General features: G+C 56.1%; 1 protein-coding gene across 4 annotated transcripts; it reads right to left on the bottom strand.

The window, feature by feature from the left end:
- Positions 1–185: 185 nt before the first annotated feature.
- SMYD5 (SMYD family member 5) lies at positions 186–18,264 on the bottom strand. 4 transcript variants are annotated; one of them, XM_064511659.1, is made up of 14 exons: positions 18,216–18,264; positions 12,744–12,952; positions 8,144–8,252; positions 7,066–7,205; positions 6,612–6,733; positions 5,849–5,918; positions 5,313–5,417; positions 4,637–4,699; positions 3,960–4,030; positions 3,710–3,816; positions 3,056–3,112; positions 2,154–2,248; positions 1,773–1,843; positions 186–1,574 (listed from the first exon to the last, which is right to left on the bottom strand). In XM_064511659.1, the coding sequence occupies exons 2-14, from the start codon at positions 12,873–12,875 to the stop codon at positions 1,436–1,438; spliced, it is 1,281 nt and encodes a 426-aa protein (XP_064367729.1). In that variant the 5' UTR covers positions 12,876–12,952; positions 18,216–18,264; the 3' UTR covers positions 186–1,435. The 4 variants fall into 4 exon arrangements, with proteins under 4 accessions (XP_064367729.1, XP_064367728.1, XP_025977601.2 ...); XM_064511658.1 differs by lacking the exon at positions 18,216–18,264 and adding an exon at positions 16,787–16,843; XM_026121816.2 differs by lacking the exons at positions 12,744–12,952; positions 18,216–18,264 and adding an exon at positions 8,743–9,015.
- Positions 18,265–22,686: the final 4,422 nt, after the last annotated feature.

Raw genomic sequence — 22,686 nt, forward strand, 5'->3', positions numbered from 1 at the left:
CACCCGTGTTTGGTGGGAAGGGGGCGACGCTTGGGGATCACGGATGCTGGGGAGAAACACCACCGTGTGAGGGCATCTCTGCCCCCGTCCCTGAGCCCCCCGCTGTGGGGCCAGCCCCCAGCTTGCGGCCCCCATCTCTGCACCCGCCACCCTCGCGTTTAATGGCATGAACGACACGGCCCCGCTTTTCACCAGTCTCAGTTTATTACGAACACTGAAGGGCGCGAGGCCCTGGGGCTGGGGACAAGCAGCGGGGTGTGGGGCTGGTAGGGACGATAGTGTCGCAGGTGCCCGGCTCTGCTTCCCCTCAGTGTCCCCCTCGGTCCCACGACCCAGCCACCACCAGCACGCGCCTGCCCACGCCGCGGCCCAAACCCAAACCGAGCTGCTCCCGTCCCCGAGCGGCCCAGGAGGAGGTTAAACCCCAGTCTTAAGGCGGGACTGGGGCTGCGGGGACCAAACGCGCCGGCCGGGGAGAAGCACCGTCCAACCTCGCGGTGCGGAGACCCGGCCGGCGCATCGGGCTAGCGCGAGGAGTGGGAAGCGAACCGGCGGGGCCGAGCCTAGCTGCCCAAGCGAGCTTCCCACGGTCCCAGCGGCGCGGGAGGGATGACAACCCTCCGGCTCCGGCAACTTCTCCCAGTACCATGGCTCCCGCTCGTGCCCATCCTCCCAGCGAGGCTGGGGCCAGCGCAACCCGGCTGTAACAGCCTGGGGTCTGCAGGCACCGAGCACCATCCCCGGCACCCGACGTACAGCGGGACATCTCAGAGCGGCTGCCAGGCTCGTGTTCACCACAGCAGCGAGAGCCGCCAGCCCTCCAGAGCTCGCAGAGCCACAAAGGCTCGTCCCCGTCACTGCAAGCCAAGCCAAGGCATGAAATGGAGTATATATAAGGACCTCAGCTCCTTAGTGTGTAGATAGTGCTAATATAGACATTAAATAGTAACCCTCGTGCGCCAACACACACACACGCACATTCCCCTCATCCCTGCGGGGCGGGAGCAGCTCCTCCGTACCCGCGGCCAGCACAGACACGACGAAGCAGCCTCGGAGGTGGCCATGCCGTGACCACCGCGACGTCCCCTACCCCGGCCCAGGGGCTGGCCGGGCCCTGCTTTCCCCTAGGATCCCCCGCCAGGGACCGGGATGCAGCAGGGGACCACGGGAAACGCGGCTCGCCACCTCTCCTCGCGGGGACGACGGGGACGGCCTCGCACACACACACACACACAGAGCACACAACAAGGACAGGCGGGAGCAGGGCCTGCCTCCGGCTCCCCTGCTGCCCCGCACCACCAGACCTCCATGCCCGCCGCCGGCACGCGGCCTCCCACCCCGACCCCACAACACAACCCTGTTTCTAGTATTAAAGCTGCTGTGTCTCGGAGGACCCCCCTCTTCCCTGCCTTTCTCTTTCCTCCAGGGCACAGGATCAAACGTCGGTCATCTCATCCTCCAGCTCAGCATCATCCGTCTCCCCTTCGCCCTCCTCCTCCTCGTCCGACGTCACGTCAGCGTCGTCGGCTTGCGCTAGGCACTTGGGACACGAGCAGGTAAACAAGTAGTTCTCCCTGGAAAAGGCGACAGGAGAGGGAGAAAGAGTGACGAGGTTGGGACACAACCCCAGCACTGGGGCCGGCTTCCGTGCCGGCACGCGCACAGCGCGTAGGCACGCTGCGGGCCCCGATGCAGCCCAGGCTGTCTGGCAGGGGCACGAAGGAAAGCTCCAGCGCAACCCGGGTGCCGTGTCCCCTCCGCGCAGCCCCCACCTGAGTATCTTGTGGCGGCTGTGTCTGCTCCGATCCCTCTGGCAGCAATCTAAATAACTGATGCAGATTTCCTGCGGGCAAAGAGAAACAGGCCTGGCTGAGAGGCGGCTCCTACAAACCCAAAGCAGCACAGTTCGTACCGGTCCCCCCGAGAGGCGGGTGGAAACACGGGGTTCGGCAGCCCCTGCACGGGACGAGCCGTGAATTCTCCACGACCAGGCAAGTCCCCCTCTGCCAGGGCACTGCAAGAGGCAGGAGGCACGGGGTGGTGGTCCGCAGGGGATGCAGGGGACACGGTGACACAGTCTGCTCCCCGGCAGCGAGAAGCCCCTCCGCCACGGCGTGCTGTTGCCCTGGCTCGGCTGAGCCCCGCCGGCTCACCTCTCCCGCCTCGATATCCTCCAGAGCTGTCAGGTGCAGGAGGAAGTTGTTGTCCGGGAAGGACGTCTCCGCATTGGGGATGCAGCTGTGGTTACCTACAGGAAAGACAGGGCTCGGCTGCATGGATGTCTCCGGAAAGAGGGAAAGGCAGAGCCTGGAGCCCTGACGCAGCTAGCGAGGCTTGTCCTGGCATCGCAGACGGGCCATGCGCCAGGCCGGCTTCATCCGCCGGACCCTGCTCTCCGGGCTAGCGGTGGCCAGGGACACGCCAGGAGCCGGTGCCGCCGACAGAGAGGGACGTGGCCTGGCTAATGATACAGCAGCACCGTGCCACAGCCACCCCATGTGCCCTGGGGACACCAGCGTGGTGGTGGACTGGACATCAGCCCCAGGGATGTCCAGTGCCATCACCAGCCTCCAGAAGCTGAGGAGAAGATACCCAAAGCAGTGCATCTCCCCTGCTTCTCACAGCGCCCAGTCCCCAGGCCTTGCTCATCCCTGCTCTGCCGTTAACGCCCAGGAATGAAAGAAGATGGCTCTGGGTGCTGGGGTGTCCCCTCCTACGTCCCTGTGGCCTGGCCAAGACAGACACCTCCCCTTGCATTAACAGATCGCCCGGCTCCGTGTCACTCAGACAAGGCTGGAGATGGTCTCTGCTAACCGCACACGCAGCTCCCAGAGCCCGCATCATGTCCGAGTCCGTTCAAGCTGGGACTGACCGTTTCACAGCTGGGAAAGGTGCCAGGAGACCCGAGAGAGCAGCCAGGCCCCAGAACAGCACCCATCCCATCCCATCCCATCCCACCCCACCCCACTCAGAGGCTTTTAGGAAAATGCAAGATGGTCCAGCACTGGACATCCCTATCCTCACTACTACTTCTGCCAGTCCTTGTGTTACTTACAGCAGCTCTGGAGCACGTAGAGACCTGATCCCTCGCAGTTGAGGAACTCTCCTGACTCTGCAGCACAGAGAGGGGGGTTAAAGCTTCGCGTGGGCCATGCTGGCTCTTCCGCGCACGCAGCTCAGTGCATGCCTGGGGGGACGTCCGCCAAGGCCGAATGCACGTGTGCATCCAGCCAGCGCTTGCTTTAGGGACTGCGTGCTGGAGGGTGGTTTCCAAGCCCCCTTCCCTCACCACCGAGAGGCTTGGAGGACATGGAGGTTTGTGCCTCCAGTTCAAGTGGATGCTCCCCTGTCCCTCACACAGCTGCATCAGCAGCTCCTCGAAGGGGCAAAGCTAAGTCAGTCCGAAAAATGGTAAATAGGTCTTTCAGCACTGCTGTAAGCTAGACTTTCTGCACAGGATCTCTCCGGATGTCACCTCCAGCCACCCCGACCTGCCACAGCACACCTGGGCCATGCTGCTCGCACACTCGCACCTGCCCCGTCCAGGTAGCGAGAGCGTGAGACGTGGCTCACGTGGACCAGGGGAAGTAGGACCTCCTGATGCCCAGTGGGAATCTCTGCTAGTCCCTGCATGCAGAGAGGAGTCCCCAGGAGCAGAAACCCCACCGGGACCTGCAAATGGAGCTGCCCAGCCACACTGGAGCCTTACCCTTCTCGATATCCTTGTAGAGCTGGTCGATGAAGGCGTCCAGCTGCTCTCGCTGTGGCATGGGGAGGTCCAGCGCATCGCAAGCGTGCACCCACTGGCTCAGAGAGCTATTGGGGAAGCAGAGGGCACCATTACAGCCCAGTCTGAACCCAGCCACTACCCGGGGCAACATGGATGTACTACGGACTGTCCATCCCCTCCACGCCACATCTCTGCCGCCCTGCAAGAAGCGGCCAGAAAGCCCCGTTACCTGGTGCCTATGCCTTGACCGTTGGTCCCAACGAGGGCAAAGAGGGACTGAAAGCCTTCAGGAGTGAACCACTGTAGGAGGGAGATGAGAGAGCAGCTGAGCCCCGGCCGGCCTGCAGTGGTATCCCGCTCCACAGCCTGCCGCTGGGGCCAGCGCTGCCCACCCCAGGCCCACACAGACGGGGCCAGCGCTGCCCACCCCAGGCCCACACAGACGGGGCAGGAACATTCCCCTGGAGATGCCTGCAGTGAGACCCTTTGGGGGAAACTGAGGCGCAGAATCTGCAGCTCTGATTTTATGCTCCATGATGATTTTCAGGAGGGAGATGCTCACACACATGAGGCCAGTCCAGATACCGTGAGCACTGGGTCTCCCTGAGAAAAGGGACCCCGACCTGCTGTAGGAGCTGCCCTCTCTCTGTGCCCACACTCTGTTGATCCTCCACCCATGACGGACTTGTTGATCCGTCAGCACGTGCTGAAGAAGACCCACTTGCCGACCCAGCTGCACACTACCCTGCACGCACACATGCACAAACACGTGCCTCAAATCCCGCGGGGAGCTCTGGGGGAAGTGGACTCCCAGGGGAGTCTGGGGCAGACGCGACCTAGAGGAACTAGCACAAAATGTAGGGTCCGGCCACAGTCCCAGGCTAGCTGGGAGGTCGCTCCACTCACCCTGCTGAGATGTTCATCGTAAAGGGCTTCTGTGAAGAGCAACCGCAGCAGTTCCAGCTGGCCCTGACAGGAAATGGCAACAACATCAGGGTGGGCAGATGCCACTGGGAGTCACACCGGGGCCGACAGCTGAGCTCAGCAAGAGCCACAGGGCTCAGGAGTCAGGCTCCTTGGCCTTCACGGCAAGGCTGGAGACTGCTGCCCTTGGAGCAGCGAAATCCACCCATTTTAGCAGCAAAAGCCACCCATTCAGCAGCAAAATATCATCCTGCCCCATTCCCAAGCAGAAGTGTCTCGATCACAGAAACGACCAGCTTGTTCTTCTGTAGCACCCCAAAGCCTGCTAAGTGACTCAGTCCCTCTGTCAGCTCAGCTGGGGCTCCTAACGGGGCTGGGCACCCCACTTGGGGATTTCCAGCATCTCCCAGCCCAGCACCAGCCCAGCGCATGCTTAGCTTCCCAAACCGGGCAGTGGGGCCAAGCCAGCCTGCTCATTGCTGCACCCCTGGGTGCTGGGACCTGCTGTATGCAGGTCCGCAAACCCCCCACTGAGAGCCTGCTCCCATCCCAGTGGTAACATGGTCCCCACATCCATGGGCTTGCACACACAGGCTGGGAGACAGTGGGTTTAGGGGTTCCCAACACTCAACGCGTCTGAGTGCTGCCAGGCTCTTACCTTAAATTTGTCCCCCAGCAGCTTGTGTACAATCTCCTCCTCCTCGTTTGCTGTCTTACTGCAGAACTGGGAGAAGACCTTTATCCACCAGTCCTTGTCCTTAGCCTGAAAAGAAATCAAGCAAATACACTGCACTAGCACCGCTTTCCTCACCAGCTGGGAGAGAGGCAGGAGGGGACAAGGCCCACTGAGCCCAGTAGTATCCAGCCTGCTATCAAGAAGCAACAGAAGCATTCACACAGTGGTAGTTTACTGTCAGAGTAAAGCTGGGCAAAAGAAACAGAGCCAGAGGAAAGATTTAATTCTGAAAATTGTGTATTAATCTAGTAAGGAAAAAGTCCTGCTTGGCTCAGGACACAGGAGCCTTCTCTGCTGCCTGTCATCCCCATGACCAAGGATCACTCGACGCTGCAACCTCTTCAAGCAGGACCCGGCTTTGCCAACCACTGGAGAAGAGATCAGTCCTTGGGAACAACAGACACAATGGGAAGAGAAAAACACACATCAGCAGCTGTGGCCCTAAATCACAGACGTACCTGTTTGACGGTGGCAACCATCCGTGCCATCAGCATGATGCTGGAAGTCTCCGGCGGATAATGCATGTTTCTGCAGGGATAAGAGGGAAGAAGAGAGATGAGCAGATCAGTGCTGGTATAGAAAAAAAAAGCTGGAGGGAGGCAGGAGCAGCCTATCACACCAAAACAACTAGCCCAGCATCACCACGTGGGGACCAGGCACTGCTCAGCGCAAGGGGGAGAAGCCTGTGCCTGCCTGCCTGCACCAAGCAGACAAATAGTGCCCAACCATCCTGCTAAAATACAGCCTGGGGAATAGATCCTGATCCCACACAAAGCCTGGGAGTGCAGCAAGAGCAGGGATTTGTGACCATCTTTGGGTCATGGATGTCACTTCTCCTCTCTATGCCCATTTTGTCATCTGCGAGCAGGGATACCTTTACCCCCGCAGGGGTAAACGTCCAGGAGGCTGGAGATGTGCAGACGCAATATAAAATTGCAAGAGTGAAGGATGCGCTGCTCAGTGCTTCTCAGCCCTTTACTGGGAGAAAAACAAGAACTGCTCAGCCTCGTATCCCAACTCCTGTGCTGCTGGCACAAATTCGCGTGCCGCCATGCAGCAGGTAGCCCTGGGCTTCGGAGGGGAGCAGTGTCTCACAGCCACCAGGTCCCACCAGCCACCTCTTGCAGGGATGTAAAGCCAGGACTGTCCCCCGCAAGTGTCACCCAGCCCAGGACAGCCACCTCCTCCACCCCTGGAGCGGCAGGCGGGTTGGTCCCCTACCTCCATGCCTCCTGCAGCTTGTTGAGGGGGTGCGTGGGGTCCTCGTGGGACGGGCCGAGGCAGAGGACCTGGTGGTACTGCTCCCAAGCAGACTGCCTGCATTCAGCACTGCAGTACGTCACCTAGAGCAAGGGGCACAGCGCCCGGCGTTAGCTGCAGCAGCAGGCAAAGCGGGTACTGGGCCCTGACCGTGCCCCGTCTGCCCATCGGAGCAGAGCCCAGGCTCTTTAGCCACCGCGAGAGGGAGAAGGGAAGAGGAGACACCAGTTTTACACCATGATAAATCCCTCCCTGGGCCCTAGGAGATGAAAACTCCCCTGAGGAGTTGAGTGAAGCCTGTAGGGATGAACTCATGCAGCATTTGGGGCAGAAAGCTGGACTAAGTGTTTGGCCAGATGCTATAAAGGATTTAGCAGCCCCAGGAAGATGGTGCTCCTTCCCAGCGGCCCCGTACCTGGCACTGGGGACACTGCTGGTGCAGGTCTTTCCGGATGCTGCACTGCTCCGGGTGGGGCAGCACCTGGGAGCTTCTCCCCAGCAGCCGCTGGGCGTTTTCCTCTGCCGTCTCCAAAGCCCGCAGGCAGTGATCGCAGGCTGCAGGGAGAAAACAACCGGACGGCGCAGTGAGACGGCAGCCTGCGAAAGGGAAAGGGCCCAGGGCACGGGATAAACGAGTATAGCTGGTATCAGTAGCACCAGAGCCCACCACCTCTGAGCTAGAGTCCCTCCTCCGTTTGAAGGATCATTTCTGCTGTAATTCAAAATTCCTGCCCTCAGCCCTCATCTGCCATCCTTATAATGCTGGGAAGCGATTATGGGCCATGAGACCCGTGGAAAATGTTCTCATGTTGCTCACGCGCGATGGAGCTCAGCAGACAGCAACATCTAGCTAGCACGAGACCCAGCTCGTATCTGATCCTCTGCTCTTGCATTTATTTCAGCCAAGTCACAGAGCATCTTCCTCTCCCTGCGTCCGAGACCAGGGCTTCCCAAAATCACACCAGCCCAGCAGAGCGGTTTAAGCCACAGGCAGCCAGGCACTATAAAAGTTTAAAATCCTGCTCTTCTGGTCCTTGTTTTTCATTTTTCATGTCTCTCAAGAACACCGGCATCTTTGCAGGCTGTACTCCAGAAGGGTGTAATTTGTTTGGCACCTCACACCACTAAAAAAGTTGGGGTTCTCGCGCTCCCGGTGGCACGTGGTGCTTATTTCCAGGGTTGCTGGCTTGGAAGTTATCCCCCCTCAAACCACCTCTGGTCTTTCAACTGGGCAACGGTTTGTTTAGCACAGAGCAAAGATGGCAAAGAGAAATCTCCGTGCTGCCAAGTTTCTGGCAGCACTGAGCGACAAACCCCTTAAAAAATAACAACTTTTTTTTTAAGGTTTAAGGACCTTAAACCTTTTTAAGGCCCTTTCCTTAAAAAAAGACAGCCCAGAAACCCCACTGACGCGTTATCTACGGCGTTTCTTCTCCCAGCCTGCGTCAGGGTGGCTAAATAACGCGGTAAAGGGCCTTCCGACGCCCCCTCACCTCGGTAGTTGTACAGGGCGTTCCAGAGGAACTGCGAGGCCACCACAGGCCGCTCCACGACGATGGTGTCCCCTTTGCGGATGCTCCTGGTAGCGAACAAGCCTTTCCCCTGCGAACCGAGACAGGGTGGTCAGCGGGAGGAAGGGAAAGGGGAAAGGGGGAAAGGGAAGGGGGAAAGGGAAGGGGAAAGGGGAAGGGGAAAAGGGAAAAGGGAAAAAGGAAAAGGGAAAGGGAAAAAGGAAAAGGGAACGGGGAAAAGGACTAAAAGAGGGACCTGACACCCAAAGCCCACCCAGGGAGGCCCCAAAACGGCTCCTTGGATCCCCACCTGGGGCAAAGCCCTGCCCGGGGCGGCGGTGGGACCATCCTGCAACGCGGATCCTGCGTCTTCTCCCCCCGCAAATGGCTCCTGAAGCATTTGCCATGGCAAATCCCGGGGATCACTTCCCCTAAGGCAGCGGCGGGGCTGGGTTGTACCCCAGGCACCCGCCACCGCGGCCATCCCGGGGCCGAGGGGAGCCGGCGGAGCGGGGAGGAGAAGGGGAAGGGGGCAGCGGGCGGCCGCGAGCGGGGCAGGCCGGGGGCCGCTGGGGCCTCACCTTGGCGCTGCTGATGAAGCGTGCCTCCGCCGCGGCCCCGGCCCGGCCGCCCGCCCCGCCACCGCCACCGCCACCACACGCGTCCCCCGCGGAGGCGGCCATCTTCGGGCGGTGACTTCCCCGCTCTGACCCGCCGGGGGCGGGAAACGCGTCTTCCTCTTCCTCCTCGCCCGGGTCCCGCCGAAGATGGCTGACGGCGGCCTCCCCCCTGCCTCCGCCGCCCCGGGGGCCGCAGGGCGGGCGAGGGCCGGCGTCCATCTTGGCACGTCCCCCCCATCATTGCCACCCCCAAAATGGGGCCTCGGCGCTTTGCTGTCTCCCCACTGTGAAAAAATGTTTTTTTTAATTTCTAACCACCAGTGCAGCCTGCCGAGGCCATAAAACCTCCCAAAATGCGGCGTTCATTTGTGTTAATTTACACCAAGGCCGCAGGCCCGCTCCACCGGCGGTTGCCACAGGCGCAGGGAATGGGGGAAAAACACCTCGTTTCTGAACAAGCAGAGCGGGAGGCTGTCGGAGTCGCTAGATGTCACTGTCGGCTTTCGGCTGGGACAAGGACCCGGGCTATGGAGGAGAAACGCTAGCTTACGACTGACGTTTTAAGTGCATCTTCCTACAAACTGCAGGGAGAACAACTACTACTGTAAAAGCAGCGCGGGGTGTTGCACAGGCAGAGGAGCATCACCTTCATGCTCCATCATGCTACGCTTTAAATTCACCTTCTTTTAAAAACAGTTATCTCCTCCCCGAACGAGCATGGCGAGCTGTGACCCCGGTGCCCATAACCAAAACTATTTGCAAAACTGATGTTTTCTACCGAAATACTGGCCCGGGAGAGCACAGGAGAGCGGGTCAGCGAGGGGTGTCTGGCCGCGTCCACCTGCGTCTCCACCAGCACTAATCAGACCTTACGTTTCTTAGGATAAACATAACCCTCCCTCTGCAGGAACCAATCCACAGAGATGATAGCTCGAGCGATGTCTTTCACCTGTCTGTGATACAGGTGACCAGTTTCCAAAAAAATATTTTTTTCCACACTTAACCAAAGCATTTTGACAAAAGTTATTGAAAAAAAATCCCTCTAAAACTTCTGGCGAGGGTGACATTTTTTTTTTTTTTTAATTTCACTCAAAAATGAGAATTGGAAAGATGTTTTCCTCCCGTTTTCTGACCCTTACTGGGGGCAGAGACTGGGGACCCCACAAAGCCAGTCAAGGGTCAGAGCCTGCTGTGAGTGCCACGGTGACAACTGAACACAGCAAAAAGGACGGATAAACCATCTCCGGCAACTGTGGGCCAAGTCCGTGTTTCACCAGTGCTGTTTAGTGCCAGTCCCACGAGAAGTCACCCAGGCATCACTGCCTGCTCAGAAACCAAAGAGATGCCGAAGCCTGGTTCTCCCCAGCCATGCCCATTTCTCTTTTTAAAATACACTAGATTTTTATTGATACAGAAATAAAGCAAATAAATAAGTGACACCTGTCAAGAAAAAAGTTATTTCTATAAATAACAATATAAGAGTAAAGTGATATACAGTGTTCCAAGTCAGAAAGAGACACAATAAATTATCCTGAGCTCATGCGACATCGTGCCTGGTACCCTGGGCAAACCTAGGAAGGCAAGGTGACAGCCCGAGGGCTGACAGCCTGACCTAAGAGCACTTAGCTGCTGCCGGAGTGGACACCAGCCCCTAAGAATTACTAAAACACAGGCAGGGAGAGTCTGATACTTAATCCTGACCCCTCAAAGCCCTTCCACCCACTAAAATCACAATTACTAACTGCACTGTACAGTTACAGATGTGCTAGCCAAAAACTCCAGATGCTGTTTCCCATGGCACCTTAAGGTATAACGAGGAGAGAACACAGCAACTCCTGTCTGGGACAGAATCACATCTGGATTAAGGGTAGGGGGCTGTCTGAAGCATCAGAGGTGTCTGAAAGCTGCCTTGTTATAAAAGCCCTGGTCCCCACACCTCAGTGAACCGCAGTGTCTAAATCCCTGCTGTAGCAGCATAGTCCTGGCGAGTAAGACAATGCCAGAAGGCAGGGGGACACACCGGGTTCTGTCGTCTGGGTTTTGGAAGCCAAAACAAAGACAAAAATACACCAAACTGTACAGGACAGGAGAAGGCACTTCTGATCCAGGCTGCAAGCACCCACAGCTCTCGGGGAGACTTGCTCCTTGGGCTGTCTTGTTCCCACCTAGAGCCTCATTCTGCAGCCATGTGGGAACCCAGTGCAGCAACTGCGTGGGGCTAAGATCAGGTCAAGGGCACAGGAGAGGCAGGACCACAGCCTGGGATAAAGCCATGCTGTTCTCGCAGTGGCATGCCCTGCAACTCACTTCTCCTGGTGTTTGCTCAGACCCAGTTCATCTTACTGCAAATGCAATGATAAAGTTTGTGGGTAGGAGCAGGGACTTTCCAATCTGTTGCAATCTAAGCATTGAACATGGCAATCAGATTGACCTGGAAAAAACAATTGGGCTGATTCTCTTCCCAGCACAGGTCTCTCTCCTGAGAGCACACAGTCACACGCAACGCAAGTGACCCTGCGTTCAAATGCCCTGACTCTCACAACAGTCAGGGACACCATCTAACTGTCATCCCAGCCTCTCTACTGAAATGGTTTGTGCTTCCTGGCACATCAATAGTGAATGAGTGAGATCAGCTGCCTCGCCACAACCAGGGCACCATCAGGCAGAACTGGCCTGGTGATTAAGCCCCAGGAACTGCGGCACATGGCTGTGAAACAGGGGCCTCTACGTTTGGAGATTTCCTCCCAACCAGCAGCAGTTCAGTCCGGTAGCTCCAACTCTCAGAGAAGAGCTCAATGTCTAGCTTGGACCAAAGAAGCACAGATATGTCTGCATCCCCAGTATCGCCACTGAGCAGACACAGCTGTAAACTGGTTGTAGTTTTTGCTCTGAAACAACAGTGGCAGCTGAATCTCATCAGCTGTTCAAAGCTCAACGTCCACAGTGTCCTCCTCATGGTCCTTGATGTCTGTTGAGTCTGCAGGGGCAGGCTGAATCACTCCAAACTGAGTCAGCTTTGCCTTCTTCTGCTCCATGCTCTGCTTCCTCCATTTGATTCTCCGGTTCTGGAACCAGACTTTCACCTAGCAGGAAAACGGCACGAGAGCAGAGCTAGCCTTTCCTGACACTCCATGTCCAGGCCATAGTGCATCCAGAGTCCCCCAGCAGGGCTAACAAACAGCAAGTCCAAGTCTCCAGGACCCCATTTCCAATGGTGGGTCCTGCAACATGCTTCTGAGACAGATGTCCCCAAAAAGCAGAGTTTCTTACAGAGGGGGACGTGCCCCTTGTCTGCTCTGAGCACAGTGAGCGTGAGCAGGAAGAGGCCTCACTGTGGAGGACAGAAGGATGCTGGGAAAAAGCACCAGGGGAGATGGGGGATGCAGCTGCACAGGGAAGGCTCTGCCTGGGGGAAGAAGGGAAGGGCTAAAAATAGCCCTTGCGTGCCAGGAGCCACAGACAGCTCCCTATCTCTCCCAGCACCACTCCATCCCCTTGCTTTGCTCTCCCTTTCCTCCGCAGCTGAATTTCCTACATGGATCCCACCAGGAAAGATTGCCTGGGTCCTCCTTTCCACAATAGTTAAGTGGCTTTCAGTGGGAGGGAAACATGCTCAGAGAAGCAGAAAACGTCATAAAACGACACTCACTGCACAACCTGTCTCCAGGTGATCTCAATCTACATTAGTCCAACCCAGCTTAACTCCAAAGCAAAAAGGTCTGTGTGCCTAAATGCTTTTTATTCCACTTCTTAGATTAAAAAAATATACTATTCATAAAATGTCTAAACCTATCTTGCATCTCTTCAAGCATGTGGTTTTAATGTTATCTTGCAGCAGGGAGTTCCACAGGTGGCTCAGCATCATGTCCTCCTCCAGCTGCTCTTCATGGAAGGGCAATCATCACAGACTGAACCCACATCCTGGATCTATGCCACCACCCCCAACTCCCCTTACTCCTTACCTGAGTCTCTGTGAGATGCAGAGTTGCAGCCAGGTCTACTCGCTCCGTGCCCACCATGTACTGCTGCTTGAGGAACTCTTGCTCCAGCCGCTCCAGCTGTTCTGGTTTGAAGACTGTGCGGACCCTCTTCATCTTACAGGGTCCCCCAGACCTCCAAGGCACAGGAGGGCCCAGCGAGCCAGCACCTACACAGTGAGACAACTCCAGACCTGCAAGCAAGGAGCAGGAATCAACAAGCAGCAATCGAGGAGGTCTGCACGTCTCCCAGCAAACACCCCGTGCCCAGAGCATGCTGGCTGTGCCTGCCCTACCGCGTGCCAAGCCCAGCTTACTTCAGCTGACGCTGAGGTCCAATGGCTGTGCTGTTGGCTGCACTACAACATGCTGCACGAAAAGTATGTTGGGAGAAAGCAGCAGAAACACACCGAGAAGAGAAGCAGGGATGTCCTAACCACTGATACAAGCTAGGACAGTCCCGGGCACAGAGACAAACTCAAAGAAGTTGACAGCTCAGTTATGTGAGCAAGGTTTAACCCCCACCTATACCTGAGCTTTATAGCTCAATAATAAAATTCATTACGAGCTTTTAAAGACAAAGATCCCTCCTCCAGCTCAGGGAATCCCAAATCACAAGTGTCTGAAGGCTGGGAAAGTTTATTCTGTGCTGATTCCCTGCTTTTACCCTTCCCTTCGCACCTGCAGTTGGCCAGGATCTGAGGGAAGACAAGGAGCCAGGAAGACTCGGACTTGATGAAGGCTGGCTGTCTGCAAAGGCACCTGCCTTGTGCAGGTCCTTATCCCCAGTCCCTTTGGCCCTGGCAGGATGAACTGTGCCTGAAGTTACTCGTGCACAGAGGCATTTGCAGGACTGACAAGTGGATCTGGTCTCTGCATCTAGCACAGCTCCCCATTTAGCTTTGGCCTGGCGATAAAAATAATTACCTAATTAACATACAGTGAAACATCAGCACTGTCACATGATCCAATTGCACCAGATTAAGAGCAGTGTTGTTTCCACAGTCCTCACCCTGCCAACAGTGCAGCACAGGCTTTGATTCACACACATCTCGGTGAACAGGAGTGTGTGATTGCGTTACCCATGACCATCCCCCGGGGAGTCACAGGACTGATTGCAGCCAGCTCCGTCCTCCTGACTGCCCTCCAGATGAGCCAGATCTCCCTGCTAGAACTGCAGGGTGGAAAGACTATGAGCCCACAAGACTGATTAAAAGGGCTGCAGTTGTCAAGAAAAACTCTGCATCCAAAATGCTGGAATCGTAACATGTACACGCAGATTCAGACTTGGCACATTGGAGCATAAAGCGTCCAGGAGACAGCCGAGGCAGTGCAGGTTGCTGCCAATGAACTGCTGGACATGGGGACCTCTGCTCCTGCCCTGGGGCCCAGGAAGCCTCCACGCAATGGGACCTGCCTACCGGGATGAGATGACCGGTCACAGTCAGTCACTGGATATCATGTAAACATCTGAGTATCAAAATACAATTGTGTACATGTTGGGAACTTGTTAATACCAGCACTAAGATATTCCTGATGGTAAAACTATTAAGCTGTCAGAACGATGTGTTTCTGTCCTGCAAACACTCAGGCACATGATTAACTTTAAGAGAGCTCATTATTACAGCTAAGGGGACTGTTCTGGGGCAGAAAGCAGAGCATGCAGGCATGTGTTTGCAGGATCGGGCCACGAGCGGTCAAACTATAGCAGTTCTGAAAAAACAGCCCCCAGGCAATGAAATTTAGCCCTGACACTAGGTCTGCTTCGAGCAGGGTGTTGGATTTAACAGCCTGCACAGGTCCCTTCGCCCCAAGTTATTTTACAGTATAACTAGGGTATAGCAGCAGCATACAACAGCCACATGGGACGTTTGACTGTTGTAACGTAACCTTGGCAAGCTGAGAGTTTAATTTCTGTGAAAATGCTATACAAAACGATGCTGATTCATAGCAGCTACTTATCTCTCATTTAATGACTGATGTTGTAACGTGCTCCAGACAAACAGGCACTTCGACCTACTTCATCTCCTCCGTTGGGTAAGAGTTATGCATGTGTTTAAGGGTTTGTGTGACAGAGAGCTGACAGCTTAACAACCATAATTACACTTAAAGCTATTTTCATTACTAACATAATTCCACCAGTCACTTCTTTTTCCTATTTTGATACCTGGATAATTGCAAATGTGATTTAAGATGTGAAATACTCTGTGGAAATAGTTTTGCAAGTTGTCTAACTGTATTTTCATACCTGTATATTTGATATAATATAATAGAATAGCATACATAAATATGCAGATGCTGTCTAGTATAAGAAATTATATATATTAAATAGCTTTTCTAGGCAGTCAAAATAGGCTGAGTGTAGCAAATACTTCTGGTATCTGAATCTGGTAACTACCAGGACCAAATCTGAGTTCCTAATAAAAGTAAAGTGAATTCTTGGATGTAGGTTAGAGGTTTTGCCTGGGCAACAACCACAGGATCAGGCTCTGAACACTGACAGACATTTAATTTCAAGAAAGTTTAAAGAGGTCAGCTATTCTGAACTGAGGCACTTCATTAAAACAAGTGAGTAATTTTTGCTTTTAAAGTATTACTTTTAGGGATGATACTTGGGGAAATTACAAGTTTTCACAGGCATGACGAAAGCACAATGCTTTGCCATGCCTTTCTAGTGCATGAAAAGAAAAATTAATTCCACAGTATGCAAAGCAGCCCTTAAAATGCAGGTGGAGGGTACACATGGACATGAAGAGACTGTCCCATACCCAAAACCTTCCACAAAAATCAAGCCAGAAGGAAATAAATTGCGTCATCAGGGTCTCGCTTCACCTAGTTGTTTAGGATTGATAAATAGTAATAGCCATTTACCCCAATCACTACAGAAGGGAAAAGGGGACAAATAATTAGGAAATGCTTTCCCCTCCCTCCCTCATTTCTACTGCCTCACCCCCAGTCTTTACGTCTGAGCCCTGGAGTCGGAAGAGAGGCTGAATGAGATGAAATGAAAGCAGTAGAGGAGGGAAAGAAGAAAAAAAATTTAAAAAGCAAGTTTTTTGTCACTGAAAGCCCTCCTTTTTGAGTATGAGCAAAACCAAAGCTGCGAGCAAGTAGCTGGAAGAGTCATGCCAAAAGAGGGCACGCTCTTACACACACACCAGCTCGTCTACACACACAGATGAACAGTCATCCACAAGTTCACCTTACGCACACCCTACACACACACACGCATACAAATCCACACACCCTACACCAACACCCGCCAGGCATGCACTCCCCCACCCACAGCCCTCTACAGACACACACAATCCACAAACACACACACTGTCACCCGTACCGAGCACACTCCTGTCTGCACACCCAAAACACTCCCGCACACACCCCTCCATCTACACACACCCTAGCCACTACCTGACAGAAACGCTCCTACACCCACTCACCCCCAAACACTCATCCGTACCAAACCGTCCCACACACCCTACACAAACACCCGTCCGCACACCCTACACCCTGACTTACCCACAACCCCTCACCCACACCTGAGGGAAGCACTCCTACGCACTCCTCCAAACACACCCCCTACACACACTCATCCACACCTGACGCAAACACCTCTGCACACTCTCGTCCACACACACTCACGCTACACACACCCGCACACCCCTCAGAGAGCCGCTACCCCACACACACACACACACACCCCTCAGAGAGCCGCTACCCCACACACACACACACCCCTCAGAGAGCCGCTACCCCACACACACACACACACCCCCCTCACAGAGCCGCTACCACACACACACACACCCCCCTCACAGAGCCGCTACCACACACACACACACCCCCCTCACAGAGCCGCTACCACACACACACACACACACACACACACACACCCCTCAGAGAGCCGCTACCACACGCACACCCCTCAGAGAGCCGCTACCACACACACACACCCCTCACAGAGCCGCTACCACACGCGCGCGCCCCCCTGGCACCTCCCGCCCTCACAGCGCCCCGCCGCCGCTCACCTGCGCCGCCGCCGGGCCGCGCGGCCCAAGCGCAGCCCCAGCGCCAGGCGCAGCCCCAGCGCCAGCCCCAGGCGCCGCCCGGCAGCGGCCCCGGCCCCAGCGCGGGGCCCGGCGGTGCCGCGGGCCAGCCGGGGGCGGCGGCGGCGGGGCTGGGGGCGGCGGGGCTGCGGCGCGGCGGCGCCTCGGCGAGCAGCGCCTCGATGTGGAAGGGCGGCTGGGGCCGCGGCGGGCCGGGCCGCCCGGGGCTGCGCAGCATGGCCGCGGCAGGCCGCCCGCCCGCGCCCCCGCGCTTATATGGGGCGGCGGCGGGCAGGGCCGGCCCGGCCCGGCCCGGCCGTTCATATGCAAAGCAGCGGCGGGGGCCGGGCCGCGATGGGGCCGGCCGTGGGGCGGCCCTGCCGACCGCCGCACCTGCATCTCCCCCCCCCCCCGGCACCGGCAGTCGCACCGGTACCTCACCTTGGCCCCACACCTGCCCCAACAGCCGAAGCAACACCTTGCCTCAGCCAAACACCCACACCAATACCCCATCTTCCCCCAACACCCGCACGCACCCTGCACCTGCCCCCTGACAGCCGCACCGACAGCCCTACTTCCCCACAACACCCACACCAATACCTGCATCTTCCCCCCAGCACCCACACAGACCTGCACCTGCCCCCAACAGCCGCACCTACAACACACCTTGCCCCCTACACCCCCATGGAGTCTGCACCTGCGCCCCAACAGCTGCACTGACAGCTACACCTTCCCCCAACACCCAGACCACCACTCGCACCTTCCCCCCGACAGCAGCATGGACCCATACCTTCCCTCCAGCACTAGCACGGACCCACACCTTGCCCCTGACACCTGCGCAGACACCAGCACCTTTCCCCTACACCCACGTGGACCCCACACCTTCCCCACTGACACGCACACTGACGCCCACACCTTCCCCCGACACCCTCATTGACACCCGTACCTTCCCCCGAGCCCACTGACACCTGCATGGACTCCACACCTTCCCCACCAACACCTGCATCGACACCCGCACCTTCCCCTTGACCCTACTGCCACCCACATGGACTCCCACATGTAGCCCCACACACCTTCCCCCACCAGTCACCCACACCAACACCCACATGGACACCCTGGCCCCTAACACCCTCACTAGTCCTGCGCAGACACCCGCACTCCCCACAGCCGCACACACATCAGGCCTACACAGCCGGCGCTAGGGACACACCACCGCAGGATCCCGCACCACGTCCCACCACCCACCCAGGTTGCACCAGGACAGAAATACCCCCAGACACGTGCGTAACAGCCCAGCACCGAACGCGCGAACACACCGCCCCGATGCAAAGCACAGACAGCACAAACACCCCACCGCTCAGCAAACGCACGGCCCCGAGGGCTCGCAGCACACCGATATGCCCGAACGGACCTCCACGAGGGTGAAGTTCACGCTGAAAATTCACCCGGTTGTACCCAAGCACAGGGAAACCCCTGTGCTGGAGTCTCCAGGTGAACACAGAGCCCAAATCCCCACTGCTTAATAACCTGTCATTAAATACCTCCGCGTGCACATGCACATTGTCTGTATCTAACAAACCCTACCTTAAACGAAGTATACACCCAGCTTCCCTATTCTTTAAAGTTCCTTTTCACTGCCTGAGCCTGGCTATAAATCTCTCCATAAAATATATTATATATATTATATATATATATAAAAAAAATCTCCATATAAAGCATCTGTACACGTTTTTCGCTGATCTGAGCATTTCAAGGCAAACGCAAAGAATGGGATTGTATTGGCATAATTATCCTGTTAGCAAGGAAATACCCTGGTGATGGCTGCCCATATAAGAACTTAAAGGGAAGACGATGCCTGCAGGAGACAAAGGAGACCATCGGGTTTTTCTTTTAAACACTTTTTTTTCCTCCCATTTAGCATCCTGTCGTCCCCGGCAGCTTCAAAATAAGTGGATAAATACAGCTGCCAGTTGATTGCTCCTTGTACAAATACACAGCCCCAGCCCTGGCGGTATTTAAATATGGGCTTAATTGCCATCACATGTTCAAAGTTAGGCGAGCGCCGAAGCACCTCTGTGAAAAAGCCCCCACTAATTAAAAAAAAAAAAAAAAAAAGCTAAATTCAGCTGAGATTTGCAGCTCTGGTTCCTCTGGGCTGTTTGCACAGAGGTGGTGTGCATTAAAACAGGGGTAGTGTTATATGTGTTTTACTGGGCGCCTTCTCCACCTGCACAATTAAGGCTCTATTAAATCTGATTATTTTTTCCCCTTTTCAGAAGCAGTGGCCACTGCTAGAGTTGAGAGGTAGTTTCCCATGGTGAGAAACATAGGAGATGCTCCCCGTTATCGTTAGCGGGCTGCAGGGCCAAGGGGTCAAGGCAGCCGGGCTGGACGGACGGACGGGCCACGAGTGAGACCCCGCGTCGGCATTAGCCGCCTAATGACGCCCTCTGTTTCCCATTAGGACCGTGTGCTCTGCTAACGCTCTGCGGCTCGGGAGCTGGAAATTTTCACTCTCTGGTAACGACTTGGGAAATGTAGCACCAAGCAGCGAGGAAAACAGGGCGCTCGGGGCCCTGGGAACCGCTCGCTGCCCGAGCTGCCCCCCGCCGCCGCGCCTGGGCCGCGCGGCCTCCGCTTCCAACCTCCGGCGTGGAGATGAAAGGCTGTACCCTGATCCTCTTTTTTTGAGGTTTTTTTTAAAGAGCGCAGAAAATAAAAGGGGAAGGGGGGGTTCTTGGAGCGCCTGCAAGGAGAAAAAAAATCCCCCCAAACAAAACAACAAAAAAAAGCCCCCAGCCCTTTGTAAACATCCCCCCTGCGCCCAGGGAAGGGGGTGAAAAGCATTTCCTGATAACTCCATTAAAGAATGAGGCTGCATTAACATTCCAAGTACCTTGACAAGAGATGAAAGTGGGGAACTTGAGCTCAGCCTCTCCTTGCTCCAGATGTTATTATGGGCTCCCTGAAAGGTTTTTTTATTTCTTTTTTGCAAAGAGACAAAGATGTTGCCTACTTCAAACGGTTCTAATTGATGCTAATGACTATCAGATAGAGGGGGGGCCCTTATTCCCCCCTGGAAAGGGGAAAAAGAGAGCGCATTTTACAATCCCCCCATAGAAAACGCCCCACTCTTCAAACCGGGTTGCTGCCTTCGGGATTTTTGTCCCTTTCTGGCTGCCGCTTTCTCTCCTTCCTCGCCCCCTCCTCCTCCTCCTCGCCGTCCCCCTGCTCCTGGGCACCCCGCAGCTCTCCCTTGTCTGCCCATGAGAAATTTCGCACCTCGCCCCGGTGCGTGGGGGGAGCCGGGCCGCGCTCCCGGCCCGCTCCGGCTGCCCAAGGCTTCCCGGCGGGCGCGAGATGCGGCGGAAATTTCCTAAAACCCGCAGCGAGCACACGCGAAAACGGGAGGGGGATTTCGCGCATTCGTAATCCGCGGCTTGAGTCATCCCCAAGGCGGAAAAAAAAATCTCCTTGACCGGCAGCGTCGTTTCAGGCCCTATCAGGGAAAAGAGGGGTCCCGGGGCTCTTGCCGCTGATGGATAGGCATGTGCTAGCCCTCATCAGGGCAAGTCCAGCACCGCCAACCTAGGGAGCCTGAAATCATGAGCTTAAAAACCGAAATTGGCCTAAAAAATGGGCGCCAAACACCGGCTTTAGCTTCTACCCTCATGTCAAGTTTTCACTGCCGCTTTCTCCTGCGATAACGCAGGTGGGAACGTCCTGGGGGGCTGCAAAAAGGTGATGGGGAATGTCCCCACATCAGGTGGCTCCTGGAAGGGGTAATTTGGCCCTCATCCTATTCCCAAGGCAGATTCCCATCCAATCCCGGGTGGCGAGGGAAACCAGGGCTTCGTCTGTACTGCAAAAAGAGGAGTACGGGGTTTCAGGCTGGGGGGTTATTTATGTATGTTAGTTCATCCATCATAAACCCTAGAGAAGACAAGCTCCTGAGGCCGACCATCGGGTTGTGGTTTCTCCTCAAGGTGTGGTAGGTCCTGGGGTGCCTCGGCTTCGGTGCCTCGACTAAAGCTGCAGGTGCAGAGAGCTCCTGCCACGCGGCATCAGCCCACCGCTCTTGGCAGACCCCATCTCCGGCGTTTGCAGGAGGGATCCCACCACGACCCGCTTTGCTTTCTGTGCCCAAGGCACGTCGAACCCTGCGTTTTGACCCCAACCCCCTGCAAGGTCCCATCGGTGGAGGCAGCTTTGCAGGCGCCGAGGGCGCTGCCAGCACCATAGGTCAGTCCGCAAGAGCCAGGCACACCCGGGGATTGATAATTAGTATTAGCCATTTACCCTAATCACTATAGAAGGGAAAAGGTGGCTATTTTTCAGCCGAGCGCTTCCCGGGTTGATCCACCACGGGGCCACTGGAAGGGTGACATCACTCTGCATGGGGACGTGGGCATGGACACGAGGATGGGGGAACATAAGTGTCACCTCTGAGAAAGACAGGCCGAACACCGGCCTGCAGCAGAGGTGGCTGGTGGCAAGAGCAGTGTCCCGCTGCCCCATCCTCCCTATTCCTGTCACCTCTCCCCAGCTCTGCTGCTCGGAGACCTCTGGAGCGGTCGGTTCGGTTCAGAGCCCAACGGGAACTGCTTTCTCGGGGTTTCGCTTCCTGCAACAGGCCACGAGCGAAGCGGGTGCCGCAAAGGGGAGACGGTGCCGGGGGAAAGGCAGAGGGCAGCATCCCCTCTGCCCCCAGCCCCAGACGGCCAATACACAACCCGGCCCCGCTTCAGACACCCGCCCGGGCTCCTTTGTCAGGTTAATTTGGGGTAATGGCCTGCAAAGCACCTCAGCCCCATACAGGTCTCATTAGCACTTGATAATGTGGAGCATCCTGAAGAATTGCGGCTCTTCTCCCCTCCCCGGGGCCCTGCGGCCAGCTGGCCAGGAGACCTGGGGACAGGGGGACATGGGGACTTGAGACATGGGGATGTGGGGACATGGGGACCTGAGACATGGGGACATTGCTGCACTTCATCTCCCCTTATCACTCCGTCGCCCAGAGCATGGGCAAAGCACCTCTGTCCCCTGGAGTCTGGGGGGCTTCCCGTGATTTATCACCTGATTTATCTCGGTTGGACTGGACCACGACACCCGCCCGGGAGGCCTGGGAGGACCCAGCGGGTCACGCAGGGGCCCTGAGCAGAGGCGCCCTGTTCCCAAGGCTGCCAGCGGGTTGCAGTCGCAGGTATTAAGAGCATCCCGAAACCATGCATTTAAAATTAATTGGGAATTATAGCCCAACTAAGCATTGAGGCCGCATCGGTACAGTCATGAGTGCGTGATCGGCCCCGCTGCTCCCTTCAATCATCTTTTCTCTCCGACATTGTTCTCCCCTAATGAGGAGGCTAATGACCAAAGGATGGTTCATAAGTGGTTCCCAGACTCTCCTTGCCCAGGGCAAACACCGTCCACAATAGGATCACAAATTGTAGGGAGAAGCCCCGGCTGATCACATCAGAAACGGTGCAGGGATTTATCTCTCTGCCTTAACAATAACAGTATGTTCTTAATCGCCACTCCAAAGGGACAGCTAGCAGGGGATCGGCCGGGCCTCATCATTAAAAGCTGGCAGCATCTTTGCTAGCGCTGCCCCTTTGTTCATCTTTCATTATTCCAGCGCCCGGGCCCCGTTAATTCCTCTCCATCTTATTAAATCAATAGACACGGGGTGGGGGAAGGACGGGGCAGAGCAGGGGTCGGATCCAGCCCCGGTCGCGGCAGGGGTGCGCTGACTTCCCGAGCCCCGGAGGGGCTGGAGCAGAGGAGAGTCAGGCCGACACGGCGAGTGTTTACGCCTGACTCAAGGCAGTATTTCTGCATAAAAATCCAACTATTGCACGGAGGGGCTGTTAAATGCTGCCCTT

This window comes from Dromaius novaehollandiae, chromosome 4, assembly GCF_036370855.1.
Source record: "Dromaius novaehollandiae isolate bDroNov1 chromosome 4, bDroNov1.hap1, whole genome shotgun sequence".
NCBI lineage: Eukaryota > Metazoa > Chordata > Aves > Casuariiformes > Dromaiidae > Dromaius > Dromaius novaehollandiae.